The sequence below is a fragment of the Babesia bovis genome (assembly GCF_000165395.2).
Source record: "Babesia bovis T2Bo chromosome 4 map unlocalized Chr4_1, whole genome shotgun sequence".
NCBI lineage: Eukaryota > Apicomplexa > Aconoidasida > Piroplasmida > Babesiidae > Babesia > Babesia bovis.
In genome coordinates this window covers 1,732,005-1,759,073 of record NW_026261571.1, presented here as the reverse complement: position 1 = coordinate 1,759,073, position 27,069 = coordinate 1,732,005, and the positions used below count along the sequence as shown (strand labels likewise).

Sequence of the window (27,069 nt, the reverse complement as noted above, 5' to 3'; positions counted from 1 at the left end):
CCTTCCGCTTGGGAGGTGTTTGGCATTGGAGGGTAGTATTGGTGTCTGGATTTCTTGTTCCAGTTAGTGAATCACATAATCACTACTTTATGTGTAATTTTTATAGTCAATTTTTGGTTAATTTAGTATCTAAGGACTTGATCGGTGCGCCATTGGCGTGATTGCCCTTTTGGTTGAAATAACGTTGGTTACTTTATTTGGACAACACATTGATTGCAGCAGTGTATTTTGCCGATTATATTGGCACTTTTCTATCGCATCTACATTTGATCAACGTTACAAATGGATTCCAACCGATTCGATACGGTTACATCTGGATCTGCTGTGGATTCTCGTCGGTCTACTAAGCGGAAGTCAGCTATATTGCTTAAATCGTGACCTTACTTTTATTTACAGGAGTCGTTTCGATACCCCTGCTTCGGTACCTACGACATGGTCGTCAGCAACTTCATTACCTGAGGCATCGCATAATGCTGGGAATCAAGTGCTTCCACATGCTAGTACTCACTTAGGATTTGGGTGTCAACAGCAGCCGCCACCTCCTCCTCCACCGATGTCTGCTGCAGTTTCACTGGTTAGTCTTTTAAGCTGCAAGGCCAATCATTAACATTGCTTGTATACATTCAATCCTAGGGCGCTACACACACGAAAGATGCGCTCTCTGCGGGATATAACACTGGAAGGACTGTAGATTCACGTTTTGGATATGCTGCTGTATATCATCCGCCTCCTCCACCGCCACCACCTGTGCCTTCCAGGTTCATGGACACTAGACCATCGGCTCCACTTAAAGTTGTGGACCCAAGTCCTCTAGAAACGTGCAATGTGGGTGTAATGGCATCTTTTTTTCTCCGTTTAAAATCCACATCAAGTGATTTTGAGCCCTATAAGCCATTACCTGCTGGTACTATGTTGCCTGAACACAAGGTTCCCAGCAGCGTGACTGAGCTTATAAACTTGCGTGTGTTGGATTTTTACGACGAGCTTGAGGACTTGTTGGATTCCTATGAGTCCTGTATACCTCCTGGTGACTCTGGATTCGACTATTCCAGGCGCAAGGCAACTAATGCTAATAAGTATCGGTCTATGCCGCTGAATATAGTTTCAGAAGATGAATTCAGGCGTCAGCAATTAAGGTTAGTAGTCAAAGGTTCTTTATTGACCTGCCTTGTAGCGCATCTTGCGATCTAGCTTCTGGTTACAGTGGGTTTGACTATTCCATATTTCACTTTTCCGGAGGGGGTTCCTCACTTGGATTTACGGGAGCTGATAAAGTCGCTGGTGAGGATGCCTTTGATTCATTTCGGCGTAAGCGTGCTAGTGACTATCATGAAAACAGGGCATTTAAGTAGGTTATACATAGTTGGTATTAGTATATCCTAGGGACATTGCTAGACGTGATCCCTCGGTGATGGTTGTCACTTCTCATGATTTATGTTACAAGTGTAATCGCCCGGGTCACCATGCCAAGGACTGTAGTCCTACGGTTATGTGATTGCGATATACGACTTTTAGTATGTAGAATCACTCCCTTTTAATGTTTTTTCATTACTATATCTAGGTAGTATGTGCTTTGGCCTACTTGGTGTTCATGTATGCAGTGGAACTCTGTGAATCCAGCATCGCGTATTGCCAGCGCCACTTTGGTATGTGTATCGCTGGATAAGTGGCGATCGTCTCTTGGCGGTCTAATCCTTTCTGCAAGTTCTACCATTTGATTTAATCGTAGTATTGTGGAATATCCCAAGGCAGTTATCAGTGGGCTTCCAAAGGCACCTGTGCAACATTGTGCCATGATGATCGATGCTTGGTATATGTTATCCATTGTTTGGCATAACCTTGTGTACGATTTGGTGTTATTGTTAATTGGACCGATGGAATTTGTACATTCCGTTATTGTTTTCTGTTGATTCAAGTGTCTTGTACCAGCTTCCAGCGTTGGTATACTATGCGATATTGCTTCTCGATTATGACCCTTTAGTCCAGATTGGTCACGTGATGATTCGGGAGGGGGGTGTATACTTGCTTGGCCCTCATTACTACCGTTTACAAATAACGCCTCATCTTCCAGGCCTTTGTAGCAATAGTAGATAAACGTTCTTATTTGCTTCAATTGGGTGTAATCTATGTTACCACTCATGTATGTTGTCGCCACTCTCCTCCAAAGCACAAGTGACCGTTCTCTGGTGGACATATGTTTAATAATTTGCGATTTACTTGCGATATTCTTGTAGCATGTTTCCGCTACTGATGCGAATTCATCTTGGTGTGAAGCACCTGCCTTGTGGATTGCACCCAAAAGTGCCACCATGTCACTGGCAGTGACTGTTGCTGGTCTTATCTGTGACACTAGGTTTCTTATATCTTTCCCTTGGAGTAGCAGTGGTTTGTGCACTGACAGGGCAGATACAAACTGAATGGTAGCATTGTTCCATATGTTGTTTATTGTGTAGCGCCCGTATTGAGGTTCTATGTGGCTGGAGTTCTGTAGTCCATACTTAGAGTTGGATCCATTGGTACTTTCCAGATGCAAGTTCCTGTCTTCCGTATTAGCTCTATACCCGTTTCTAGTAATCTGTTGGGTAGATACCAATATCCTCATGGAATGTCTAATGAACTTATCAAAACTCCCGGGGTCCACGGAATCCCTTTCTAGTGGGTCGGTCCTCAGTAGGATATTGGCGGCATTAGTAACTATTCTCAGTTGTTTATGCCCGAAAGCATTGATATCAGCTCTTGCCTCATTGCTACTAAATGCTGTTTCAATACCCTTTAGGCTAATTGAAAACCTGGGTTTGACCATGGTCCTAGACGCGGTTTTTGGCCGTTGCGATGTAACTATATCATTTCTCTAGAATTATAGCGCTATATCAGTTATGTATGTGATATCACCTTTACGATGTCCCTTTAGGCTGTAACCATAATAGAAGCAGTCGTCTAGACATGCCAGCGGCAACAGATTACAGGGCATAGTCATAGTTGCGTCGAGACGCTATGTTTATTTTTGTTCAAGAAAATAGCTAAGTATTATGCACTGAACTCTGTATAAAGCGTGTGTTATGTGTAATGTGATGTGTGGAAATGACACATTGACTTCTTGCAGCAGCCTTCCAGTACATGGTAGCGGTTGTCTATTCTCGTGGAATACTGATTATAAGTGCAATGTGTGTTGACAAAGTGTCATCTTGGGATGTGTAAGCGCTATGATATCTGTCTCGTTGATAAGATAGGGTATATGCCTTGGGTATATGGTTCCTAGACTGCACAACAAAAGGGGCACGGCAGCTACGTACGCCTATGCGCGCCCATCAGTTAATCATTCTATTTCCTGTCGTCCTTGGTAATATAGTTAAATATTCGATTTTTTGGGTGTTTTAACTATGTTCGCTCAACGTTTCGGCCCGCAGGCGCTGATGCGCAGCGGCGGTCGTATGCTCGGCCCTAGTGACAATGCCATCGTACGTAACATTGAGGCTTGCGCTGCCATTGCGGATATGTTGAAAACCTCTTTAGGTCCCAATGGTATGAAGAAGTTGATTGTGAACCACATTGAGAAGCGTTTTGTCACTTCTGACTGTGAGACTATCCTTAGTGGTGTTGACGTTCAACATCCTGCTGCTAAAGTGTTGGCTATGGCTGTGCAGACTATGCAGAATGAGTTTGGTGACGGTACTAACACGTTGATTGCCTTGGCTGGTGAGATGTTGAGCAATGCTGCTTTATTGATTGAGGAAGGTCTCCACATTTCTGACATTCGTCTCGGTTATGAGCTTGGTTACAAGCGTTTGCTTGAGCTATTTGACAACGAGGTTGTGTGGGAGGTGAGTAACATTCGTGATGAGTCTCAGCTTAAGGATGTTGTTGGCACTTGCATTGCTGGCAAACACATTTCACGTCCTGAGTTCATTACTTCTCTTGTTGCCAAGGCTTGTGCGTCGATAATTCCACCTGATGCTAAGCAGTTTGATGTTGACAATGTACGTGTTTTAAAGATAACTGGTGGCAGTTTAGACCAGTCAAGTGTGATGAATGGCATGGCTATAGTACGTGAGGTTAGTGGCATGGTTAAGAAAGTAGGTCGTACTAAGGTTTTGGTTATTGCCGGCGGTCTTGAATTCGCCGGCACAGAGGCCAAGAGCACGGTTATGTTACATTCTGCCGAGGAATTGTTGAATTTTACCAAGGGTGAGGAGGCTGAGATGGAGCGTGTGATACGTTCCATAAAGGACCGTGGAGTGGGCTGTGTGATTGCAAATGGTGCTGTATCGGATTTGGCACTGCACTATTGCAATGCTATGGGCATTATGGTTGTTAAGATAACGTCTAAATTTGAGTTACGTCGTCTTTGTCGTTCTTTGGGTGCCACTGCCGTTGTAAAGTTTGAGTCTCCCAGCGAGGATGACTTGGGTATTGTTGAGTCTGTGGAGATGGTTGATATCTCATCCCACAAGACGCTTATATTCCAGGCTGTGGACCACCGTCTGTCTACTATTATTTTAAAGGGTGCTACTCAGGGTATGTTAGATGAGATTGAGCGTGCTATCGACGACGCTTTATGTTCTATCAGTGCTGCTATTCGTGATCCTAGGTACCTTCCTGGCGGTGGCGCATTTGAAATCGAGATGGCTCGTCAATTAGCTAAATTTTCACAGACCCTGTCTGGTCTTGAGCAGCATGCTGCGCGTAAATTTGCGGAATCTTTTGAGGTGATTCCTAAGGTTTTGGCGAGTAATGCGGGTCATGATGCTACTGTGGTGATTACTGAGCTGTATGCAGCTCATGATTCGGGTGATCGTTTTGCTTGTGTCAGTTCTGACCTTGAGAGTCGCTTATCGGATGCAAAATTAGAGCGTGTTTATGACCATTACATTGTGAAGATGTTTTCTATCAAGTTGGCTTATGAGGCAGTGTCCACTATACTGTCCGTAGATCAGTTGATTATGGCGAAACCTGCTGGTGGGCCCAAGCCACGCGAGCCTGGTCCCCCAGACCTGTAGACGCACTAACTTTAATTCGTTAAAATAGATCACTAACATCAGATTTGCTATGTCAAGTTCCAACGGTCTTGGACCGTCGGATCGCTTGTCATATGTGTTGGCAAATCAGTTATCAACTGACAGTATTTCTGAATTACTGGAGAATACGGTGTTGCGACCGCCATCTGAAAATCCATCTAATTCACAGTTATTTCATCGTTTTTTGGAGTTAGTAACGTCAGAATGTAGTAGTGGTAGTAGATTCCATTGTGGCGGCCCGGAGTCGTGTTGCGCGCCTTGCCGTGTTCTTCATCATCATATAAAGACGTATGTAGATGTGGCTACATTGGATGAGATCCAATCGCTTAGGAAGGAGTGTGGTTTATGTGGTTATGTGTATTGCAACAGTCGTTTAATCCGTGGAAGTAAGGGTGGATCTGGGAGTTCCACTTTTAAGATTGATTTGTCTTCGCAGCGTGTGTTTCGTCGCGATGTGTACGATTCATTTTGCAGTTCAGTATGTATAGATAAGAATGAGGATGTAACTGCTGCTGCATCAAATTCTCCAATGGAGACAGGTGTAATAACGCCTCGCGCCGTTCGCAATTCCAGTACTAAATCTCTGCAAACGCTGGTTAGTGGCATGCTTAAGTTAGCTTCCTGCGAAAGGTTGGTTGAGCCGAGCAAAGTCAATAGGGTTACGGTGCCTACACCGGTTTATCGTGGTCATGATCCCGAGATGCTCAACGACAAATGTGTGATGTTTAATTACAAGTCTATATCTGACGTTCGTCATGTACGATTTGCGGAACCCCTTGAATCTGTTGAGTGTATTTCACCACGTCGAATTGTGGAGTTATCTGCTCCGTCAGACGATATATCAGTAGATCCCTCTTCTGTAGCGAGTGCTGTTAGTGACTCTGATGTTACTAAGAATGCAGTGAAAGATGGTTATCTTGATAACAGTGATTTGTATGACTTGTCTGAGATCTCCAAACCTCGTGTGTCCTTATTAAAGTGTTTGAATTTATTTTCTATATTGTGGTATACCCTGAGCACTTGCATAACTTATAAGACTCGAGAGTATTTGAATGTTGGTAATGTTACTGGCTGCAGTTTTGACGTGAGTGATTTGTTAATCTTTATGTATTTATCTGTAGGACAAGAGCCGTGCTTGGTATAAAGCTCTTCTTGTTTACGTCCCCGAGGTTTTATTGCCTACTTTATCTGAGCCTTTGCAATGCTTGGTTTCTACATTTCGCATTGGTAAGAACACTCCTGAATTGGAGAGCCACCATTTCCGTGTTTTATCTCACGTTTTACTTTACGTGTTACTGCGTGATGGCGACCGCGTTCTCACCTTTGTATCGAATCGTGGTGATTTGGAGCGCTTGCTGCGTGAGGTGGAAGACTATTTAACGAAGTCCTGTATGCTGCAGTCAGATTCTATATCAGTTCTTTATGAGCTATTTACAGAATGCGAATAAACGTTTTGCATGTAATACTACTGTATAGTCTATATTGCGCATTATATCTGCTTGAGTTACATCTTTGTGATACTGTATGCTGTCTACTTAGTTACTGCTGTCTGCTAATGTGGTCACATCCAGAGGTGGATCATCCATCACTGTTACTACTTTCGAATGCTATATACCCTCATGGTATAACTTTGTCTACTATAAATTAAGGGCGCCCAGGTTTTGGAATCAATGTCTAATCAATTTCATTGATATATTGCCACATTGTATCTGATCTACTTTGTTGGGATAGATTTATATTCCAACACGAACTAAACCAGTTGTTTTCAGAAGCTTTGGTACACCTGTTCCTTTAGCCGGAACCAATCTCTAGTTCCTGTAGTGCCATATTTGCAATGGTTAGCACAGTTATTTTCTACAGTTAATACTTCAACTAGTTGTCTTCTCCACCGTGGGTGTAGATCACGTTCCGTGTTTGCTCTATCCATTCTTTGTGAGCTTAAAAGTGTTTTGTAGTACTGTTCTGAAGCCTGTTTAAGTGCGGTGTATCGTGTGCTCTGGTACATTTCCATTAGCCTAACTTTACAATCATCTGTGAATTGCTTCATGTATTTTTCCCATGTTCCTATTTTCGTCCACATATCATCTATTGACTTATTGTTAATTGACTCCACAATTTCTATATTATGGTATTATATGTGCATACTTAACTTACTTCCTAGATTACGGTGGACAATCCTTGCTAGGTTGAAGAACCCATTCATGATAATAACAATAAATTGCCGTATCCTGTATAATATAGTATCAATTATATTGTACTTACAACAATTCCAAATTTGCGTTAAGGTTGGTTACATCGATCAGCAGGTCGTTTACTTCGTTTACCAGGAAGCATTCTCTTTTTCTTAGCATACTCTCTATCTGTTTTTTAGCTTCATATGTGTATGATTTCATCTATGAATGTTGACTTTATGTTTATAGAACTTACTGCTATGTAAGCATAATCTACTGCAAGTTGTATAATATAGTCGGTTGGCAAATCTAGGAAAAAGTGTGCTTTATTGTTACCTGCATCTAAATCCCTCTTTCTACTTCTTAATAAAGGTCCATCATAGATATTTATCAATTGGGTAGCATCTTTGTATAGTTCTTGTATATAGTGTGGGTAAACTTTACTATTCTGACATAGTGTCTCCTTAATGAAAAAGCAGTTTGTTCGTAACTCTGCGTCTGATGTGATGCGTTTTATTTCGGTTGGTGTATTTTCTTTATTCATAAGATGTAAGAAGTTCGCTTGAACGCTTTTGGCTTTAGTTGTGCTCTTCTCTATCTTCTTGTTTCTTATAGGTGTAATTTCTGCATTCTTACTTTGTTGTAGATTCGCTAGTGTCTCCACTAAATCTGAGTTATCCGGAAATATTTGCAATGTTATAGGTAGTGTCAATTCTCTATGTAAGTATACTTTGCTCCTCTTTGTTCGGGGTTTCATCATGATTCTATAGTCGAGGATATGGGTTTGTTTCATGTTTGGCGTTGGTTTTGCCCATATAAGGGTTTTATCAGTCACATCATATGCCCATTCATTGACTGGCGCTGGTGCAACTATAAAGCAGTTTATTTTATACTTTGTTATTTTTTCGTTATCCTTGTTTCCGCATATTACTTCGTATAGTCCTGGGTCCTTGACATCCAGTAGGAAGTGACCGTACATATCTATTGGATCACTTTTGCTTTGGCATATTAATGCCATTGCCATTATTATCCATATATGCAGTATCATTTTCCTGTTAATGTGAGTAATCTTACGTTATCGTTTAAATCTATTTACACTGTAACTTAAGGAGTGATTACATGGTTATTTGTTATAAAGATGCTAACTGTCTGTTTGCTTAACTAAAGGTGTGTAATTGATGTTCACATTGGAGTTATTTAGGTGTCTATAGATGACCTATGTTAATCTCTGGTACAGCCATTTTCGCATCGTAGGTGTAAGTGACCTATACTTATACATTATTGTGACCTAGAGATTGGACATAACGGGTTATGGACTGCAGTGTCGCTGCGTGTCACTTTTTTCATGGTCAGCTGCATCAGTGATTCTTTGCGATTCCTTCGCATCATTCATTAGTATTACCTGATTCTTTGGGGGTACAATATACTCTCTATAGCTACACATTAAGTATATTACGCCATTTAATGTGCTAGAGATATTGGAAACGTACAAATTACTATTGGTGTGTATTGTAGCGTTCAAACATATGCACTATGTAAGCATATAATTCTCATTAGTGACGCCTTGTGTTATTTTAGCTACTATTTTAATATACATATAATCTATATGGTTACTTATTTCCCATCTGTGTGATGGTATTGCACTAGACTTCTGGATTCTATTAGCTAAGTGCAGTATGCTGGTTGCTAGGACCGTTTCTCATTCAAGGTACCGGACGTGATTATAACTGATTCAATTGTTCAAGATCATGGCAAGCATGTCTGATGACAGTTCCATACCGGAATCCGGTACAACTACTGTGATATCAAAACGTCCATTATTTGTGGTAAAGAAATTACACAACGAGATTTACATCACCTATCGTGTACCTTTATGTGTTTATTTTCAGCGTGCGACACATTTACTTCGTTGGCAGTTATCTAGGTTTCCCGACCTCTGTTCGTCACGTTTCCTTCGTGACTACCATGCTAATAAGCAGACTGGTGTTTTGGGTAACCGTGCCAAGTTATTATCGCAATTCGAGGATCTTTCTAATGAAAAGTGTGACGTATCTTCGGTGTATAATGCTCTTTCCAAGCGTCCAGAACGTCAATGCGGCTCTGGTGTGATTCTTTATGGCACAGGTCGTTGTGTAACCCGTGCTCTTTACTTATTGCAAGACATTTACAGCTACGTGAAGGATATATACATGGAAGCCCATGAACGTATACGTGGTCGTCCGGTAAGAGTATTATGTGCTGAATGTTCGGGTACAGTGGTTTCCGCTGACGGTGAGCGTATGAAGCACGGTATTGGCGATAGCTGCATCGGGTGTTATACGGCTACCAATAAAGCTTTAGAGGATATTGTAAAGCGTATTTTAAAAGTTGAGATCACTACAGGTTCGGTATCATGTTATGATGACGTCTACAAATGCACTTTGGATGAAGGAGCGTCTACTTCGGGTACAGATTTTTATAATCCGTTGCAATATTCTGCTGCCAATGTTGAGTTATCAGGGCGCGAGCGTTTGATATCTTCTATCCGGATATCAATTTATGTTGCCGTTAAGTGATCCGTGTGGCCTCATAGATACTTGATACTGTTTGTACTTTATTTTAATTTATATGATAAATATAATTACACATTTGATGGCAATGTGCTGGTTTGCTCTTTTAACTTATTTGCGGGTACCACATTGCTTCTGTGCATCTCCGAGTCTTGTATTTAGCTGATATTCGGTGCTGTAAAACTTGTATTTCTATGATGTACTATAAAAAATATATTACTAAATTAATCTGTTGAAAGAATCCAGTTATTTTGTAGTTGATTGTATATTTATATGTCAATGTCGGAAGGTTCAGCAAGTCCATCTTCTGCGTCGTCTCGTTCTGACGATGAGGTATTGTCGTCTGCAGTGGGCAATTTGGACATTAATCCTAGCCATATTGTGGAATCAGATGGCAGCAATTCAGTTTCAGATCGTGCTGATGAAGGTTCATCTGAGGTTCATGCATCTGCTGATGACAGTGTAAGTAACTCTGAAGATGACTCTGATGGTGAGCAATCTTCTTCTGATTACAACCAGTTTGAGGACCGTGGTCCTATGAAGTGTGGTATACGCGTACATCGTATTACTCCTGTTAGTGATCAGGATGATTCAGAGGTTAAGGTGGCTGATGTTAACCAGTGCATTGTTTTAGACGGTAGTCTTAGCACTGATGATCTTCGCGCGAGTTCTTCGGTACCTTCTGAAGTGGACCAACGTGAGAACACTGTGGATGAGGGAAGTGCCATCGATGGCAATGACCTGCAACAAAATGACGATGTATCTTCAGAAGGGTCTGACAATGATAAGACGGTGTCTGACGGTGGTCAGCGCCATCGTATGGTAATTCATCATGCCAAGGCGTTTAATAACGCATCCATTGAGGAAGAGGACATTGACTTCAGTAATGCATTTAACCCGGATGCCTATGACAGTTCTAGTGAGGATAATGATGCATCACCTGGTTCAGGTTATAACACGAACCGTGCTGGTTATGGCAACTACGATGAGTATGACATGGGTGGTACTATGTACGAAGACGATATGTATTCTAACTCTTACAATGAGGAGGATTGCAACAATGATGTCATGGGTTCGGCTGGTGCTATGGCAAACAGTGACACTGTGGCTAAGAAGCCTGGTTTGATAGGTCGTCAGATTCGTCGTGCAAAGCACTGTGTCAAAACTATTACTCTCACTCCTTATGTGGCGGCTTCTAAGTTTACGAGTTACTGCAAGAAGAAGTTATCGTAATATTCTGGTTATCATTAGTAGCAATTCCATGAATTATGCTGTGTACTATTACTGTTGCAACAAACTGCATTACGTTATATTAGAAACATGTCTTTTATCTGTTCAGTTATTTGCTTGAACGTTTGCGTGGTATCATCGTGGACATCCATTCCTAGTATCATTACCGTATCACGATCCAGTTCCAATTGCTTTCTGTTGCCTAATGAGTCGCAGAGTATCTTGATTAATGTGCGTGCGTATACGGCATGATGTTCCTGTAGTCTGGGAGGTTATATGATAGATTCCTGGTTAGTTACCTGTTACCTAGTAGTGTCTTAACACTGTATACATCACTGTGTGGTGTGTCTGCTGATGCACATATCTGCGTTTTATATGTTTTAATATGGTTAAATACCCAGCTTGCGATTTTACCGCTATGTGTGATGAACACTTGCCATGCGTTAGCGTATTTGATAACTAGAGATTCATAATTGTATTCTGTGCGTTATACAGAGTTATATATACCATATACATACTGGAATCTGTGTCTGTAGTCACTGTAAATTGCTTGAACGTTGTTGCTGGCCATATTTTATCGTTTGAGTGTTCTATTTCGCGATCATTCATTTTGATACATGACTATACAAATTTATTAAAAGTATGTGTGCGGTTTGCTGTATGCAACAGTCTACGTGAGAACAGTTCGGGTTCTATTAGCGTATATTCTGGTATCCAACCTGTTTTCCCTTTTGATTCTATACGCTTTGAGAATGCTATTCTTACGTATATCCATTGGTTATGTCTTGCTAGCAGGTGCACTTTATCTGTTGGTTGAACTGCGATTGCGTTCTCTTCTATATGCGATGGCGTGTACGCTGAGAATACGGTGAGAGGCATCGTGCTCGATTCGCTTTTGATCATTTCATTTTGTTGCGAATCTCTGAATATCGTTGGGAATCCCAATGGTCCTTTAATATATGTAAATTTGTTGTTTGTAAATGACAGGAGATCGTTTGGGTAGTTTCTGTTTGTTTTTCTTTTATTTCTCAGGTCAGTTACGAATGCATTCAGCAGGATTCCATTTTCTGTTTCTGCGAGGCTATAGCTTGTATCTGTGTCGTTTTGTTTATTCTGTTGTGATGTTTGCTCTCCGTATGACGCTGCTCCTGTGAAGGAGTTTGAGCGTTTCGTTTTCGCGAAAATGCTTTCCGATATGTCCGATATATATATACCTCCTTCAGAGCTTTGTACTCTTTGCGATTCGCTACCTGTCTCTGTAATTTGGTGGTATTTTGCATCTCCCACCCTTTTACAGAGCATTGTTGTATTCATTTCGGCACTTGAGGATAGTCTTCCGTTTGGATTGCTATCTGACAAAGCTCCATGGTATTTTTCGCTTTCCCACGATTGTCTGTTGTACATGTTGCGTGTTGCTTTACAGTCCTTGTTGTCTGAGGTGTATTGGTTTGTTTTCCACATATATCCATTTCTGTATTCCGTGATAACCGAGTTTGACTCTGGTGATGTAGATGCTGTATCTATATCCTTTCTATGTTGGCCGGTGGCAATTATATTATGCTGGGTAGTATCATCCATTGCATCCAATGACTTGCGGTCTAAAGTTCCTTCTCTCGTTCCTTTGACGAACTGTGAGATTGTTACTGCCCCTTTGGGTGCTTCTGTATGGATCTTAGTTCCTTTTGGTTCATAATTTTGGCATACTTCTAGCATTTTTTTCCAGGTTGCGCTAGACTCCTTGCGTGTCGTAAGCTTCAGCTTTCAGTTTTTCTACCATGACAGTGCACGCAAAAATCAATCGTCTTTTTGCCATGTTTTTACCCTTTATTAGATGGGTATATTTCAATCGGTCCTTTGGTTGCTTCTGGTGGTGGTGTATATTGGCGCGTCTGGGGGTTGGTGTGCGTATTTTGCTTTGGTAAGTGATTTACAGAATTTGTTAACGTTATTACTTTGTTCCTGTATTATAGTTTAGGTGTTATACCATGTTTTATACGTTGTGGATGCTTGTTGCTAGCGTTTATGGTATTGTGTGCACTTTTTGTTCAACTGACTGTTATTTATGAATTGAATTGCATATGCAATTTCTATTTTTTACTTAAAAACATTGTTTGTGGAATATATTTTATCTCTTTAGTAATTTTGTCGTTTAGTACTTTGCATGATTGTTTTCCGTACTTGATGTGTCATGTCGCTATTATCTGCTTCCTTGAGCATTCGTTACCCTTTTTGCAATGCAACGTATATATTATTATCATATTTACCAGGAGGTTATAATTTAGTTATGTGTATTACATCGCGTCGTCGCGTAGTATACATGCGATGGTTTTTATTGCTTCTATTTTTAATTTCTCAATGGTGTCCTTTGTTGATTTGTTTTGCCTTGTATTTTATTTTGTTTTAATCTTTCATATTCGTAGAATGGGTCTAGTATTTTTTGTGTTTTCTTTTCATCTTCTGTTCTGTATGTTGCGATTTGTTCCATTTGTTCTTGTAGGAACATATTTTGCATTGGGTCCACATACACTTTAGCTTCGTCATTACTTGTTACGAATCCGTCATAATTGGATGACTTTGCTCTTTGTGCCCATGCTTTTTCTCCCAGTGGATTCTTGAACCATGGGCTAACGCTTGATCTGCGCATTCGTGCTCCATTTACTCCTCGTGTTTCATTTATAGATTCGGTTTCCGTTTGTCTCAGTAACGCGCATTTAGAGTTAACTTTTGACAGTTGATTTAGGTACTCCAGTGAGTAGTCTGCCACTGCTTTGACGTGATTCCCACTTGTTGTTGGTAGATGTGTCAACGCTGTGCCGTCTATATTTCTTTCCACTATTTTATTGGCTCTTGGGTCCTGTAGATTATCTATATTGCTCCCGTATAGTTTGCTAACTTCCTCTACTTCTGATGCGCTGACTGAGACAATTTTATATGAGCTACATTGATCTTCATCTGATTGTTCACTATGTGTAGATTTTGCTTTACCCCTGTACATTGCGTTGTATATCATATTTTTGGTTTCCTGTTCAACTATTGCATTGTATGCATGTCTTTGTGGTAGTGCCCTCTGTTGTCCGTTGCTATTGTTGACTATAGTGCTTGCGTATTCGTGTGGTTGTATATTAGTTTGTTTCTCTATTTCACTGCGCATAGCTTCTTGTCGACATCTCATGCTTCTTGTACTAGTATTTGATCGCTTCGGTGCTTCATTTTCTTTTGTGCTTTGGCTTGAGCTTGAGGTATTACCTGTATTTATAAATCCCTCGATAAAGTTGTACACATTTGACGTGATTAGGCTTATTTGACTTTCTTCTTGTTGTTTTTCTGTTGACGTTGCTTCTTGTATATCATCTTGTTCATCACTGTCATTCTTCAATTTTTCCCGTTTCAGTATATCTTCCAGTATAGATTCATTATACATTCCAATATTTCTTGGTGGTTTTGGCGTTGACATTTTCAGCTGTGTCACTGTATTCGCGTAGTCATCAGACATTGCTTTTATAAGTCCAGGGGTGCTGGTACTATAGTCGGTGGAAGCTGGGTTCCTGGGACCTACTGACATGGTGTTGTAATTTTTAGAGACCGCATTTCTGAATCCTGATGAAGTGCTGCTATATTCGCTTGTAATTGCATTTCTAGGTCCGGATGGTACGGAAGTATAATCGCTGGATACTGCTTTCCTTAGTCCCATTACGGTATTATTGTAGTCATTTGAGTTAATCAACCTCGAGGGCGTTGCTGTGTAATCTCCCGATGCTGCTTTTCGTAAACCCGCTACTGATATTTCTCTTCTTGATGGATAGTATCCATGTATATTTTCATTTGGGTCATATGTGCCTCCACCTGCGCTATTGATGATATATTGCAGGTTGTGTGGCACATTTCTTCTTGGATTATTAGTAGATCCATTTTGTGTTACATTGGGCTCTGGTTTATTTGTCATTGGTTGGGTATACTTTGCAAATGCCTTTGGTATTCCGAATCGTCCTTCGTGCACTACACCTTCTGATGAGCTGCTATGCAGCGACACGGTATCATCGGAGCATATACTTATCATTCTATTTGTTCTTTTTTTATCAAATCCTCTAAGTGATGAATTAGTGAGTCCTGCTTGGTACTCCATCCTCACGGTGCTGAGTTTACTTTGTAATTGTGACTGTATGCGATTAAGTTCCGCCACTATTGTTTCATCCTTGGCCATTTTTACGTTAAATTGTGGTGGCGGTGCTTGATCATGTTCTCCAAGGCTTGACAGTGGCAAGCTTTCTCTTTTATCTAGTAGTGCGAGGTTGAGTGTCGGTATCCTTGGTATATCATCTGAGGACGTATATCTTACATCACTTGAGTTGAGGGTCATTTCGCTCATTCCTGAGCTTATTAGTTGTATATCATTTCCATTTCCATGTTCATTATAGGATGACGATACAGTTTGTTCCGAGGGCATCATTGACAATCTACCTGTTTTTGATGTTAGGTCATTATTGTGATATACCCATGACCATGGGTTTTTATCACTTGAATTGATATCTTCTTTTGTTTCATACATTTCCTTTATATCTCTATATGGATATAAAACTGTTTTTTTGTTTATTTGTATATTCCTAGTTTAGTTGCATTGTATCCTTTTTTTGTTACTTTTTAGATATTTTATGGTATCTTCTGCATTTATTTTATATGGGTTCAATATTTAAATGTTATATATCCTTGGTATAGGTGTTTAAAATGCTTTGCAGGTGTTCTTCTTGCGTCGCGTTTAATGTGTAACGGTGTTACCTATTCGATCTTGTTATTTATTTTTGGCACTTAAAGTACCATTTTTATAATTTAGATTACACTGTACACATATGTAGCATGAGTTTACGATGTGCATTATTGCTTTACCTTCATGGTGTACACGGTGGTGTAACATTGCCAGTGCTCATTTTCTTTTGTGTCGTATCAACACTTCTTCTACAGTTTATATGAGTCTTTGTTATGGATAGTATCGGTTTTTAGTGATACATCATTCTCTACAGAGATTGGATTTATCAGAGCAATTCCCAGCCTCTTTTTAGAAAATTGGTTTTCTCTCCTCTGTTTGTACTATTACATTGTTAAATGCTATATATAGCGTGTCTATATGAGGTTATAGTTTGAAAATTGCATTTACTTTTTTAGGTCACTGTTATGGGTTACATTAGCATATTTTTTAGTACTATGTAATGGCAGCGTGTTTTAAATAATGTTTATATGTTCACTATATTACATTGCATTATCAACGTTTTTATTTTGGCGGTAACACATGTGCCGGGCGGGAGTCTAGGGTATTACGTGACACTCGTGCTCATGTACTATAAGCTATACTGCACGGGTTATATCGCCCTATATGTTATAATATCAGGGATATCTGTGGATCTTACTTGTTCATTTGTTATGGTCATCTTAGATTCCTTAGTATATATTGGTTATATTCGTTCTATATTTAGTGCACAAAAGTATCAGTACTCTGTATGCAGGTAGATTCACATGATACTGGGCGTAACATATCATTATTTGTGTCCAATCTGTTTTTATTTTCTACACTGTTATTATACAATCAGTATTGACCCCTTTTGTTTCGGAGGTATTGGTACTATAGGTTACAAATTCCTTGTGGAATCCATTGTTAAGCAAACAACAATATCCACATAGTTGATATGTTATTAAAACCATTATGAGCTATATACTCACTAAGTATAACCCTGTTTATGGTCCTTGAACTGTACCAAGACAATTGGGATCCACAAGGGTTATATGCTAAGGATTCCTTGGTTAAAAAGTAAAATATTTACTACAATATACAGTATATCAACACTGTACATGCCTAAATGCATTTTTCGTGTTTATATATAAAATGTGTATATACTGGTACTCTGTGTTGATAGTGCCTCAATTGTGCGGTTTTGTAGTTACTGCTCTGTTTATATTCACTTGAAAGCTTACAACATTATGTGGTAGTAGCAATTTGTTGGCTTGTTTCTAATATCTGCAGCAATGATGGCTGCAAGATGTTCCCTTGTATAGCTTGGGCCTTGTTGCGTATGTTTTGGGTCTTTCTATCTTTAGGGAATGTTGTCAATGTTCATGGAGTTACTGTAGTGCCTCCTGTTTGTTATATATATCATTACACGGGTCTAAATAGCTTGCCTTTGACTTACCGTGTTCGCGGTATATATGCTACTGGTAGGCGTGGTGGTTCTAAAAGTCTAAAGCCTTCTTCGTTTAGTGGCACTGTTGCCGACCGTGACGAGTTTATTGAGCGTTCCTTAGCTCTTGGCATACCTCGTGAGGACATTGACGAGTGCTTAAAGCAATTTGTTATTGTAAAGGGTGCTAAGAAGGCGTCAGAATCTGGAAGTACTGAGGATAAAGTAACGGACAATTCTAAAGGATCAGGCCAATCAGCTGTTGGCACTGAATCTCTAGATTTAAAAGCTATCACGGATACTTCTGCGAATACTTCCAAGAAAGCTAAGTCACTTCCTCGTAGGCTTCTTAAGAAGGCTCGTTACCTTCCAGAGAAGGGTGTTGAGTATTCCTTATTGGAGGCTATTGACCGTATAAAATTGATATCTGGTACGCGTTTTACTGAGGGTATTGACGTATCACTTCACGTTCCTTTGAGTCGTAAGAAGATTCGTGCTACTGCAGCTCAGTATGCTCGTTTGATTACTATTCCTCATCAATCTTTAAAATCGCGTCGTTGTCGTATTGGTGTATTTGCTAAGCCTGATATTTGCGATCAGGTGCGTGCTTTGAACTGTTCAAAGGTTGTTTTTGTGGGTGGTGCTGAATTGATTGACACTTTTAAATTAGCTGATGATTACCCCAAGGTTGACTTTGTGTTATCTGATTTGGCTACATTTCACAAGCTTTCAGCTATTGGCCGTTCCCTCGGTCGTCGTGGTTTGATGCCATCGTTAACTGTTGGCACTTGCATTCAGCATACTGAGGATCTGTTAGAGCGTGTTATGCAGGTTGAGAATTGCAATACATTTATTTTGCGTTCTGATCGTGCTGGTGATGTGAAATGCAATTTTGCTGACGTTACTATGGTTCGTGAGGACATTCGTGAGAATTTACTTGCGATTGTTGATTATTTGCGCAACAACAGGCCTGAATTTGCTGGTTCCCAGTTGCTTTCTGCTGCTTATGTATCTTCTAGTATGGGCCCATCGTTCCGTATAAGTTTGAAGGACCTTGGTTGTCGTGTTCGTTCAAAGCGCAAGAGACTCTATTAGTTTGTTACAACAATGGCTGAGGACCCTAATGACTCCATCCCGCTTGCTCAGCGCATGGGTGTAGATCGCATTTGTATAGATTACGCTCCCACATTAGTTCCTTGGTTAACCCATGGCAAGTACGAGCGTCGTTTGAGGATACCTCGTCATCGTGACACTCCTTTGGACTTTAACATTGTTCGTCCACCATTTTGTTATTCCAGTTTTGGTAATAACTACAATGGTGTCTGCAGTCATTTAGCTCATGCTTCTTTCAATCGCAACAAATTCCCTATTGTCAGTTTACGTTGGTTTCCCAATGGCAAGACTTTACTTGCTGGTAGTCAGGGTGGCAAGTTGATTATGTGGAACGGTTTAACTTTTCATTTTGACGACATTAAGCGTTACCCTGTGAGTGGTGGCAGTGTTACAGCTTTGGAATGGTCTCCTGACGGTGACTATTTAATATCCGGTGATGAGTATGGCAAGCTTGCTTTGTTATCTCCAGCTTTAAGTTTACTTGACAACACTTTATTTGAGGGATTAAGCAAGCCTGTATTGGATCTTTCCATGTCACACAATGGCTCTAAGGTTTGTGCCTGTGCTGATACGTATTCACCTCATATTTGGGACGTCCAGCGTCGTGAGCTAGAGGGTGTTTTAAGTGGTGCTCATGTTGACACTACCAGTGTATCATGTTTGCAGTGGCATCCATCTAGGTCATTGATTGCCACTGGCAGTAAGATTAATGTGGTATCACTTTGGGACCCTTCAACTCGTGAGCAGATATCTACTATCCACGCTCACAAAGCTCCCATTTGCAAGGTATCATGGAACCCCGATGGCTATTCCTTTTTGACCGCTGGTGTTGATGGTTTAGTGAAGCTATGGGACTTACGTATGATGAAGCAGTTGTTGTTATATCGCATTGCCACACCGGTATCCAGTAGTACAGTTACTGTATCAGGTGCCAATCCAACTCCTATGAAGCTGATGACTATTCCTACTACCATTGGTTGGAACCCTGTCCAGCGCAATGTATTCGCTGTTTGTGACAACAAGTCGCGTTTATTTTACTTTTCTAGCAATTTTGCTGAGCCTTTGGCTGTATTGAATGTGAATTTGGGTGACGAGCGTGACACTGCCACTTTAGCTATGGACTGGCATCCCATGGGCCACATGTTGGCTACATGTTCCGAGGATCGTGTAGTTCGTTTTTGGAGTCGCAGTCAGCCTGGTGGTCTGCTTCAGCAGCATCAGGAGGCTCGTGAATTCGCTGATGGTGAATTGGTCAAGTCATTTCCATTATCACGTTTCAAGTTGGACACGCTTGACATATCAACTGTGTTATCAGTTGGTTCTGACACTCGTTAGGTATTGTCTATGGACATTGTCACGGTTAATCATTTGTACACTCCTTTTGGTGTTAGTTACATTTCATTGACACCAGGAATACCTATGATGTATACTACTATTCTATATCGCTAATCTTATACTGCTATTACTTCCTTTTGGGTTGTAAAGTAACGCTCAATTCTTTACGTACACCTCTATGTTACGCTAGAATGTATCAATTATATTGTCTTATCTATTTAACACCGCTGTTAGTTCAACTGTGTGTTCTTCGTGGATTCCCTGGTCACTGTTGGCGTTTTTAGGCCTTGAGCAATTACACATTCGTTAGTTCGAATATATAAAGGTAGATATAGATCTATAGTTTACGTGATTCCAACTTTGGTCTATACTTTGTGATGTGTATCTGTCTGTCGTTAAGGTGGTATTACGCCTCTGGAGGTTAACACATTTATTACTGCACTATTCGTAATTATTCAATATGACATAATATTTGTATGTATCCGTTATTTATTGGTATCTTATAGATTAACGTCATCGTAGCTTCTGGTATGATGGTCAACTTTAGGCATCGTATAGGTGCTTAGTTCATTTTCGATGGACTTCCGTTCGCCCGTGGAGCAATGGCACTCTTTGGGTGACAGGAGCGTTGAGCGCGAATCCTGGTCGTTGACTCCGCCAAGTTGGCGTGGTACTGCTGATGACGTTTGGGCTGTTGCTCCCTTAGGTTCATTGGTTGCAGTAGTCAGCGACCGCTTGGACCCTGCATCATCGTTTGCTGAGAATGTTAAATGTCAGTTGCGCATATTTCGCGGTGGTTCGTTTGGTTTGGTGACATCCGTTCCGTGGCTAGTTCGTTTGGATACATTGCTATCACTTCATTGGAGTGACGACGGTCTTTTGGTTGCTATATTTAAGAATGCCTGCGTTCGTGTATTTTCTGCTCACGGTGAGTTTATGCAGCACTTCTATTTACAAGTCATCGAGAGTGACCTTCGCGGTGTGAATTTGGACCCTGATATGGTTATTATACACGTTTGGGGTGCTGGTGCTGTATATGTTAACAAGGACACTGGCTGCATCTATCTTCAGCGTGGTTTTGAGGGCCGCAATTGCATTCAAGTTCCAATTGGTGATTTTTCGTTGCGCATTATAGCCTTAGGTGTCCTTCCCTCTGCTGACTGGTTTGATTCCATATTGATCCTATGTAAAGTTGATGGCGTATCCTATATTAAAATTCACGATATAGTTCGATGTCATTCATTTGATGACTTTGACCTTTACATTCACGATTTGGGCACACCACTGGATACAGTTTATGACGAGGTGGTTGCATATGGTCATGCATCTTTTGGTGGCGAAGGCACCCACTTTGTTTTACGTGAGCGTGCCAGTGGTTCCATATGCTCTATGTTATATACCGGCACATCTATGACAGCTTTATGGCATGGTACGTTTGACAAAGTTTCACGTGTTTATGTTCTTGGCCATGGTGCAGTGGCTCTATTGGTTGATGACGGTATTACTTTAGCTCTTGGGAATGATATTGACACTAGTCCCATAGCGACTCTTCACTTTCCCATGTCAGTTTGTTGCGTTGCTTCTGACTATGGTGGTGGCATTCGTGCTTTCTCCACAGATCGTTGTGACTATATCGGTATTGTATCTAGTGACCTCGAATCAGTTTTTGGTATTGGTTCATGCAGTCCTTCAGCTGTTCTTTTACGTTCATTTGACATGTTTCACCGTGATGACGTCAAGGCTTGTGAGACTCTAGGTTTAATAGGTAACTCGGTACACGACGCTGCTGCCGTTTGCACTTCAGCTGCACTGGACTGCTGGGATTTGGACATTGCCTATATGTTGCTAGATGCTGCATCATTTGGTTTATCGTTGAATTCAGTACGTCCTGATGCCATGGGCTCAATAGAGCCTGGGTCAACGTTAGACACCAAGTTATATCCTCCTGGTATACCCAATGTGCTAACTCCTATGACAAATCCCGATACCACTGATTCCATGGGTGCACATGGTCCCCCTGAGTATGCATCTAGTAACTCCAGGGTTTGCAGCCGTTCTCTATCGTTATCTATGTTACGTGTTGCCAGTGCACTGCGTTCTGAGGTTAGTGACATTAGAACTACTGGTTCCCAGCTATTGGCATTGGATCCTCGATTTCTATCTGTGTTACTATCTGCTCAGCACTGCCACTTATTGGCTATGCGTATATCTGACTTTTTGGGCATTGATAAGAATCCCATTCTTCTTCATTGGGTACGTACTCGTGTTAAGCTGGGTGCTCGCATGACAGATTCTGAACTATTAGAGAGCATAACTAAGCTTTTGGATGGTTACGCTGGTATGTTACTACCTTATGCTGACATTGCTTGTGCTGTTGCTGCTGAGAAACGATTTAACCTTGCGTTATTACTATTGGACCGTGAGCGAAGCTTACCTCGGAAATTCCGTACTTTATGTTCTTGGGGTGAGTATTCCAAGGCTGGTTCAGTTGCTATTGAGTCCTGTGACCTTATGTACGCTGCTGCGGTTTTGTTCCCTTTACAATCTGGTCACAAGCTTGATGGCGTCGTAGAGCTTGCTCGTGGCAACACTTGCGTTCGTGATGTTTTTGTGAAGCAGTGTAGATTAGCTGGTGCTGGTGACGTCTTACAAGTATTTTTTGAGCGTCTCGATGACATATACAGTGCTGGTGTCAATGCGGTTCGTCAGGCTTTATCTTTGTTATATCCAGTATCATCAGGTGTTAAGCCAGCTTTACACCAGTTGGTATCACATATGTCTATTGATACTAAGGGCGAGGACTGTTCCACTTGGTTGAAGTTTGCTTCTGATTTTTTTACTTCTCTTGCTGTTTCCAAGGGTGCCCATGTTGAAAACGCTCGTGTATGGCGTGACTGCATATCGCATCAGCGCAGCTTGATTTCAATGCAGCTAGAGCTTGAGCGTAGCATTCCGGGTTTATCTGGTTTGGTAGGCCGCAGTTTATCGCATACTGTCTATACGCTATATCGTTTGGAGCGTAATAAGGATGCTAGTTCGCTTGCTAATAAGTTTAACATGCCGTTTACCCAGCATTGGCGATGTCGTCTTTCTGCTGCCCACGCGATGCATAACATTAACGACTTATTACAGATGGCTAATGACAAGAGTGCCCATAATCAGTATGTTTGTATGAAGAATGGCAAGGCTGCTTTGGACCTTGTTCTTGAGGCACTGTTATCATTGGGTGCTACTAGTGCTGTTGAGTCTGTGGTTGTGACTTTACGTCAGCCTCAGCAGCAGTATTGGCGTGATCGTTTGAACGTTCGTTCTGGTGTTTCCGTGGTGCCTAGTTCCGACACCAGTTCATCTTTGATATCTAGTATATCTAGGAGACTTTGGCACGGTTAATATTGGCTATATAGTGTTGATACATTACTACGTTAGGTTGCGATTAGTTAATCCTCGGTATTATCGAGTTTCGGCGATTATCTGTCGAATCTGTTCACCGGTTAAAGTTTCCTCTTCCAGTAGTCGTTCAGCAATTCGTTCTAGCTGGTTTCGATGTCTCCGTAGTATGGATGCTGCACGGAAGTGTGCTTCGCTAACTAATCTTTCAACTTCTTGCTCCACAGTCTGTGCAGTATCATGTGACAGTTTACGTGTTCCATGTGGTGTTTGTATACCACCGATTCGTCTTAGATTGACAGGTCCTAATTTTGGGCTCATTCCCCATTCTGTGACCATTCTGTATGCCAATTCCGATGCTGCTACAATATCACTGGATGCTCCTGATGTTACATTTTCCTTTCCGAATACAAGTTCTTCTGCGATACGTCCTCCCATGCATATAGCCAATCTTGCTTTCATTTGTGCTAGTTTATAGCTTTGCCTATCATCTTCAGGCAGTTGTTCTACGAATCCCAATGCGGACCCTCTATGTATGATGGTCGCTTTATGTACAGGGTCAGCATCTGGGTACAGGTGGAATGCTACCAGTGCATGGCCCGCTTCGTGGTATGCCGTCATCTTCCTTTGCAATTCAGGTTGCGTCGTTCGTCGTATTGATCCCATACCTACTTTATCTCTTGCTTCCTGTAGATCAGTTGTGCTTACTTGTGTTCTCCCGCTACGTACACAGTTAAGTGCAGCTTCATTGACTAGGTTTTTCAAATCTGCACCGGAGTACCCTGGTGTCAGCTTGGCCAATGCCCTGACATCTACGTTATCCTTGTCATATTTTATTCCCGATAGGTATCTCTTGAGTATAGCTTCACGGCCGTCTAGTGAAGGCAGTGGTATATGCACTACCCGATCGAATCTACCTGGTCTTAGTAGTGCTCTATCAAGTGCCTCCATTCTGTTTGTTGCTGCCAGCACGGTGATTCCTGTGGACAGATTGAATCCATCCATTTCTACTAGCAGCTGGTTTAAGGTTTGGTCATGTTCGCGATTTTGTCCACCTAGTGATCCTGACGCTCTCTTGGCTCCTATGGCATCAATTTCATCTATAAAAACTATACATGGTGCTTGCTTCCTTGCTTTTGCAAATAAATTACGTACTCGTTGCGCACCCTGACCCACGAATATTTCCACAAACTCCGGTCCACTGGTATATATAAAGGGTATGTTAGCTTCGGTGGCTACTGCCTTGGCTAGCATTGTCTTCCCAGTTCCTGGTGGTCCCACTAACAAAACGCCTTTTGGTATCTTAGCTCCAATATCGTGGTATAGTTTAGGCTGTTTAATGAACTTCACTACTTCCATTAACTCTTCTTTCGCCTCGTCTATGCCCATTATATCCTTGAAGTACACTCGTTCTAGCATAACAGGTGGTCTTTCAGGTGGTGGTGCCGTCTGTTGCGTCCGGTCATCTCTGGTAGCCGGTTTATTCTTCGGCGTTACATTACCGAAATCATTATCTTTTGGCACAAGGAAGCTACCTAGTGCCGTTAATATGAGTCCTGTAAGTACAACTCCTGCAGCTATTCCCAGTACCTGTAGCAGCAGCCACATTCCCGCTGACAGTAATGTAACACATGAGTTGTATACAGACGTCATGAAGTATGACATAACTGACGGTACGTTAAACGACCATGCGGATTTACTCATATTTTGTGCCATTGGCGACGGTCCAGTGATGACCGATGGAGTCTCCGGTGGTAGTGATTTGTATATACTGCTGCGGAACATATTCCATTTGTTTGCCAATCCACTACTGATATTGGCTGCGAAGCTCGTGGTACTTCCTGGGTCGGTCATTGGTGTTTCGCCATTGCGATCGTGGCTGTATGGCATCTGTGCGAATCCGGCGTGTTTGCCGAAGAATGGTCGTGTTATTGCCGATGAGTCATTATCATATTCGTATGCATAATCCTGTTCATCATACGATGCGTTGGAGTATTGCGCGCCTCCTAGTGGCGGTCTTCGTGTGTTCGCGGGATCCATTCCTTATATCCAGTATCTGAAGTCTATGTTATTTATATAGGAATAATGAAAAATTGTGCTTGAATGGTATTAATGCCATTTTAAGAGTGCTTCACCACAGTCCGTCGGGTATGGTCAATGATGTCACTAGATATAACATAGTGGCATTCATATTACGACTCTAGGGTTATATTAAATATATCTATTTATATAAGCATGTCTACTACATACATTTTTTGAGTGATATATTTTCGTGGTCACCCAGTGTCATTTGGGCCAATATTGGTGTAATCGTCCTGGACACTTGTTAATACCAAGATTCTAGCATTCAAAATTAGTTATAGAACACCTAAATGTGTACTATGGCAAAAGACACGTTATATATCTTTTCTATGTATAATACGGGCCATATCCATTATACCACTAGGTGGTGTGCTTCCATAGTACCCTAATGTCTAATCTAGTGCTATATAACTATTCTACAGTGTCCATATTGTTTTGTTTGGTATAGACAGCATTTCTATTGTGGCACGAGCCACTATTGCCTAGATCCGATCCTACACATTATGTGGGTGTCGTCACATATATTTTTACCGCCAATTCCTGGTATCTTGTGGTTATATAATCTAACATGGGATACCATATATTAAACCACTTTAGTATACTATCTGGCTTTGCCACGAAGCTCTTGCGCGAGCCCAGGCTTAGATTTGGCTATGGTATATCTTACGTTAGTACATTGTCAAGTCGGAGATCAATTTCTCTGGGACATGTTAGCAATCGGTGTCGTGTAGAACGCTATACTACTTCCAGGGACCCAGCTTCTAGCGACATGGTTGATGGCTGTCCTGCTGACTCTGTGATGGAAGCTCCAGTTCAATTTAGGGAGGATTCTACTCCCGAGAAACTCTTGGAATTGACTGCCACTTATTGGCGTCGTTTACGATACAAGCGTCCCGTATTGTTGACTTGTAACGTTGACACGTCTATTGAGTGTCGCATGGCTGATACTGTATTGGCTGCTGGTGCTACGTGTCATTCCATATCGGATATTCCTTCACTTTTACATCGCATGACTCAGTATGGTTCTAGCAACATTCTTGGTTGCTACATTCGTGTATCGTCTAATGATTCCTGGTTAGATGCTCACCACGACCTTTACGACTCGTTGTCCAAGGGTTGCAATGCTCTGGTGGTTGATGTTACCGTTGAGCCTGGTGCGTCCTTACGGAGCATTACTGGTATCGATTCCCTGGTAGGTGTATATTACTACGTTTACATTACACAGCTCTCTGGTGTTAAGCCTACTATTATCCGTTTCATCACGGGGACTACTACTTATCTGGGTGCATTGGTTCCTGGAGCTGTTTTACCCAATGCTGAATTAACTCCCTTGATGCATGCTTATGCATTATCCAAACGTTACAATGCTGTAGTGGTTGATAGTGGTAAGTTGGCTTACTGTTTACGCTAAGATATTGTAGCACTATGCCCCGTAGTGCTTAACGCTGCTGACAGTGAGGGTGTTGTATTTCCTCGTCCTCCTAGTGTTGCTAAGAAGGTACATGGTAAGTTTAACAGTGATAATAGAGAGATTTTTTAGGATTTGACGCCAGTGCTGGTGCCATTGTTGCTGCAATGGCCGCATGTTCTTCAAACAGTGCCATGTTATCTGCCATTACTGCTACTTTGGGTGTGGATTACGGTGTAACACGCTGTGCCGATATATCTGAGGGCCCGGGATCATTGGTTTGTTTATAGGTATCATGACTATATCTATTAGGCTGTTAACTTTATTGACAAGATGCACTTGATATCGTCGTCTCCTGATAACCTTTTGCAACATTACACTGGTGTGAAATTTTACAGGCGTTGTTTTGACGACCCCAAGGTAGCTGGAGACCCTGATGAACACGACTCTAGCACTGGTTGATCCACTTACATCCCTTGAAGCACCGGGAATTGGTTATATAACATACTTGAGTCAATATCGCTATCTAATGTACCATGGGTGTATTTCTACATAAACGACATTAGACAATGTAGTGTTACGAAGTTGTTATTGTATTATTTTGTGTCTCCTTAT

The 27,069-nt window shown here is 41.3% G+C and overlaps 15 protein-coding genes across 15 annotated transcripts; 9 read left to right on the top strand and 6 right to left on the bottom strand.

Annotated features, from left to right (window-relative positions):
- The first annotated feature begins 61 nt into the window (after positions 1-61).
- On the top strand, positions 62-1,528 carry BBOV_IV011980 (Zinc knuckle family protein). The gene is made up of 7 exons (XM_051767672.1): positions 62-183; positions 220-353; positions 397-574; positions 634-1,136; positions 1,175-1,203; positions 1,240-1,348; positions 1,384-1,528. Exons 2-7 carry the CDS (start codon positions 283-285, stop codon positions 1,493-1,495), a joined length of 1,002 nt encoding a protein of 333 aa, XP_051623370.1. The 5' UTR covers positions 62-183; positions 220-282; the 3' UTR covers positions 1,496-1,528.
- On the bottom strand, positions 1,478-2,936 carry BBOV_IV011970 (uncharacterized protein). Its single transcript, XM_001611067.2, has one exon. It carries the CDS (start codon positions 2,801-2,803, stop codon positions 1,535-1,537), a length of 1,269 nt encoding a protein of 422 aa, XP_001611117.1. The 5' UTR covers positions 2,804-2,936; the 3' UTR covers positions 1,478-1,534.
- Positions 2,937-3,323: 387 nt separating this feature from the next.
- Positions 3,324-5,035, top strand: BBOV_IV011960 (putative HSP60 fold T-complex protein 1 theta subunit). The gene has a single exon (XM_001611066.2). The coding sequence runs from the start codon at positions 3,381-3,383 to the stop codon at positions 4,995-4,997; it is 1,617 nt and encodes a 538-aa protein (XP_001611116.1). The 5' UTR covers positions 3,324-3,380; the 3' UTR covers positions 4,998-5,035.
- On the top strand, positions 5,012-6,469 carry BBOV_IV011950 (Rtr1/RPAP2 family protein). Its single transcript, XM_051767223.1, has 2 exons — positions 5,012-6,099; positions 6,137-6,469. Exons 1-2 carry the CDS (start codon positions 5,047-5,049, stop codon positions 6,461-6,463), a joined length of 1,380 nt encoding a protein of 459 aa, XP_051623369.1. The 5' UTR covers positions 5,012-5,046; the 3' UTR covers positions 6,464-6,469.
- A 281-nt stretch (positions 6,470-6,750) lies between these two features.
- Positions 6,751-8,314, bottom strand: BBOV_IV011940 (uncharacterized protein). Its single transcript, XM_001611064.2, has 4 exons — positions 7,443-8,314; positions 7,278-7,408; positions 7,170-7,243; positions 6,751-7,133 (listed from the first exon to the last, which is right to left on the bottom strand). Exons 1-4 carry the CDS (start codon positions 8,232-8,234, stop codon positions 6,781-6,783), a joined length of 1,350 nt encoding a protein of 449 aa, XP_001611114.1. The 5' UTR covers positions 8,235-8,314; the 3' UTR covers positions 6,751-6,780.
- Positions 8,315-8,884: 570 nt separating this feature from the next.
- Positions 8,885-9,791, top strand: BBOV_IV011930 (uncharacterized protein). The gene has a single exon (XM_001611063.2). It carries the CDS (start codon positions 8,935-8,937, stop codon positions 9,739-9,741), a length of 807 nt encoding a protein of 268 aa, XP_001611113.1. The 5' UTR covers positions 8,885-8,934; the 3' UTR covers positions 9,742-9,791.
- Positions 9,792-9,799: 8 nt separating this feature from the next.
- On the top strand, positions 9,800-11,018 carry BBOV_IV011920 (uncharacterized protein). Its single transcript, XM_001611062.2, has one exon. It carries the CDS (start codon positions 10,009-10,011, stop codon positions 10,966-10,968), a length of 960 nt encoding a protein of 319 aa, XP_001611112.1. The 5' UTR covers positions 9,800-10,008; the 3' UTR covers positions 10,969-11,018.
- BBOV_IV011915 (uncharacterized protein) lies at positions 11,013-11,621 on the bottom strand. The gene is made up of 4 exons (XM_051767676.1): positions 11,484-11,621; positions 11,363-11,445; positions 11,265-11,329; positions 11,013-11,229 (listed from the first exon to the last, which is right to left on the bottom strand). The coding sequence occupies exons 1-4, from the start codon at positions 11,572-11,574 to the stop codon at positions 11,043-11,045; spliced, it is 426 nt and encodes a 141-aa protein (XP_051623640.1). The 5' UTR covers positions 11,575-11,621; the 3' UTR covers positions 11,013-11,042.
- BBOV_IV011910 (uncharacterized protein) lies at positions 11,517-12,783 on the bottom strand. Its single transcript, XM_001611061.2, has one exon. The coding sequence runs from the start codon at positions 12,676-12,678 to the stop codon at positions 11,587-11,589; it is 1,092 nt and encodes a 363-aa protein (XP_001611111.1). The 5' UTR covers positions 12,679-12,783; the 3' UTR covers positions 11,517-11,586.
- Positions 12,784-13,279: 496 nt separating this feature from the next.
- BBOV_IV011900 (uncharacterized protein) lies at positions 13,280-15,571 on the bottom strand. Its single transcript, XM_001611060.2, has one exon. The coding sequence runs from the start codon at positions 15,509-15,511 to the stop codon at positions 13,310-13,312; it is 2,202 nt and encodes a 733-aa protein (XP_001611110.1). The 5' UTR covers positions 15,512-15,571; the 3' UTR covers positions 13,280-13,309.
- A 1,360-nt stretch (positions 15,572-16,931) lies between these two features.
- Positions 16,932-18,284, top strand: BBOV_IV011895 (Ribosomal protein L1p/L10e family protein). Its single transcript, XM_051767203.1, has one exon. It carries the CDS (start codon positions 16,992-16,994, stop codon positions 18,222-18,224), a length of 1,233 nt encoding a protein of 410 aa, XP_051623638.1. The 5' UTR covers positions 16,932-16,991; the 3' UTR covers positions 18,225-18,284.
- On the top strand, positions 18,197-19,627 carry BBOV_IV011890 (WD domain G-beta repeat family protein). The gene has a single exon (XM_001611059.2). The coding sequence runs from the start codon at positions 18,237-18,239 to the stop codon at positions 19,575-19,577; it is 1,341 nt and encodes a 446-aa protein (XP_001611109.2). The 5' UTR covers positions 18,197-18,236; the 3' UTR covers positions 19,578-19,627.
- A 476-nt stretch (positions 19,628-20,103) lies between these two features.
- On the top strand, positions 20,104-23,017 carry BBOV_IV011880 (Vps16 N-terminal region family protein). The gene has a single exon (XM_001611058.2). The coding sequence runs from the start codon at positions 20,154-20,156 to the stop codon at positions 22,965-22,967; it is 2,814 nt and encodes a 937-aa protein (XP_001611108.1). The 5' UTR covers positions 20,104-20,153; the 3' UTR covers positions 22,968-23,017.
- Positions 22,988-25,064, bottom strand: BBOV_IV011870 (ATP-dependent metallopeptidase HflB/ftsH family protein). The gene has a single exon (XM_001611057.2). It carries the CDS (start codon positions 25,002-25,004, stop codon positions 23,028-23,030), a length of 1,977 nt encoding a protein of 658 aa, XP_001611107.1. The 5' UTR covers positions 25,005-25,064; the 3' UTR covers positions 22,988-23,027.
- A 481-nt stretch (positions 25,065-25,545) lies between these two features.
- BBOV_IV011860 (uncharacterized protein) lies at positions 25,546-26,996 on the top strand. Its single transcript, XM_001611056.2, has 5 exons — positions 25,546-26,238; positions 26,272-26,431; positions 26,468-26,551; positions 26,587-26,732; positions 26,767-26,996. The coding sequence occupies exons 1-5, from the start codon at positions 25,615-25,617 to the stop codon at positions 26,914-26,916; spliced, it is 1,164 nt and encodes a 387-aa protein (XP_001611106.2). The 5' UTR covers positions 25,546-25,614; the 3' UTR covers positions 26,917-26,996.
- The last annotated feature ends 73 nt before the right edge of the window (positions 26,997-27,069 follow it).